This window comes from Corvus brachyrhynchos, unplaced genomic scaffold, assembly GCF_000691975.1.
Source record: "Corvus brachyrhynchos isolate BGI_N302 unplaced genomic scaffold, ASM69197v1 scaffold44, whole genome shotgun sequence".
NCBI lineage: Eukaryota > Metazoa > Chordata > Aves > Passeriformes > Corvidae > Corvus > Corvus brachyrhynchos.
Window position 1 is genome coordinate 8,426,600 of NW_008238359.1, and position 1,628 is coordinate 8,428,227.

At 57.9% G+C, this 1,628-nt stretch overlaps 1 protein-coding gene across 1 annotated transcript in view; it reads left to right on the plus strand.

The window, feature by feature from the left end:
* Positions 1-2: 2 nt before the first annotated feature.
* The window catches only part of LOC103616752 (melatonin receptor type 1B), a gene marked incomplete at its 5' end in the record, with an annotated part of 23,052 nt that continues 21,426 nt past the window's right edge, over positions 3-1,628 (plus strand). Inside the window, one exon of the mRNA XM_008634975.2 lies at positions 3-108. Coding sequence (XP_008633197.1) covers positions 3-108 — 106 coding nt within the window. The remainder of the gene's footprint in view (positions 109-1,628) is intronic.

A 1,628-nucleotide genomic window follows, 5' to 3' on the forward strand; every position in this document is an offset into this window, starting at 1 on the left:
TGGTGCCGGTGCTGTCCAGCGTGCTGATCTTTACCACCGTGGTGGACATCCTGGGCAACCTCCTGGTCATCCTCTCCGTCTTCAAGAACCGCAAGCTTCGGAACTCAGGTAAGGGCTTTGTCCCCGCACCCTGTCCCGGCGGCGGCAGGGAGTGGCGAGCGCCCGGAGTCCCGCGGACATCCTGGTCCTCGCTTCCAGCTGTCCTGAGGAGTCCAGCCTGCTCGTCAAGTTCGGGCGGGTCGCCCGCTGAAGGCGGGGCACCAGAGCCCCATCCGTTGCCCTGTAGTGTGTGCAGGGACCCCCAGGCTCTCAGTCACCCCCCGCGCTCCCCTCGGGCTCCGTCCTGCGCTCCGTCCGGGAATGCAGGTCGTGGAGTGGTTCCCAATGAGGCATTATCTGGTGTCTATGGAGCTCCCGAGGAGGGGAATCGGTGCCATCTGCTTAAAATACCGGAGACAAAAAGCATGCCGAAAGCGGTCGGAGGAATGAAGGAGAAGCTTTTAAAACTTGCTCAAGAGTCCTAAAGATGCGGTGCTGTGCATGCGTGGGGAAGCGGCTCAGCCCGCTCTCTGGAGCCTGCCTCAGAGTGCACGGTAGGCTTTCACAAAATCGTCTTCTTGTCTCCTCACCGCATGTGCTTCAACCAGAACGCAACAAATAAAGTGGGGTGTTTTCTTTGAATCGTGTCTAAGGTTTCTCCTTGTGTGTGCTAGAATGTTGCTCTGCAGCCTTTACTTGCTAAACTTGCTGGCTTTCTCTCCTCACCTCTTCCGGGCTCGTTACACGTGTTTCAAGCTACAAAACTCTGTAGTTAAGCACCAACTTCGCGGATTTGCCTCCTGGCCAACTTCCCTGATTCGCGCATGTCCCGCTGCGTGCGGATCCTACACCCGCTGCTCCTCTCCCCGTCGACGGAGCCGGTTGTTTCCTGATGCGCAGAGCTGGGCACACCTGCACTCGGCTGGATGCTGGGTGTCGGTGCGGTATAAAGTGCTACCCCCGAAATTGTGGTGTATCTACTACAGTTCTCATAGTACCTAGCTGTTCCCGGAACTGCTCATTCCTTCGAGACACGAGTGCCCTCGTTTTGCCATGCGCACGCAGGTCGGGGTAACCAAACTTTGCTGGGAGCTGGCAGAAGTCCGAAGCACTACGTCCTCCGCACTCGGAACTAGAGGGCTCTGCCATCGGTCCTCTGTGTCCGCGGATGCTCCCTTGCCGCGGGGAAGGAGGGACAAGCCGCTGATTTGTTTCTCCCCGGGGGGGAGGGGGTGTTGGTTTGTGTTTGTTTTTTTTTAAACCAGTGTCTCTTCCCAAGCGCTGTCGTGTCTCACGTGCGGTGACTGGAAATCCTGCTGACGGGGAGTAGGCGCTCGTTCGCGCTTGCTTTAAGTTAAATCCTACTTAGGGGCAAAAGCAGTTTATGGAGGATAAGTCTTGGCGCTCCCCAGTCGCTGCACGTCTAACTGCAGGCGGGGGATGCCGGCAAATCCTGTTTACCTGGGGCGGAGCGATCACACCCCACCGAGCAGCACCGAACTTGAGAGTGTCTGGAAGGGTGCTTTGGCTAAGCGAGGGAAGACTTAGGGAGGCAGCTGCTGGTCCTTGCGCTTGTGCTTGGGCAAGCC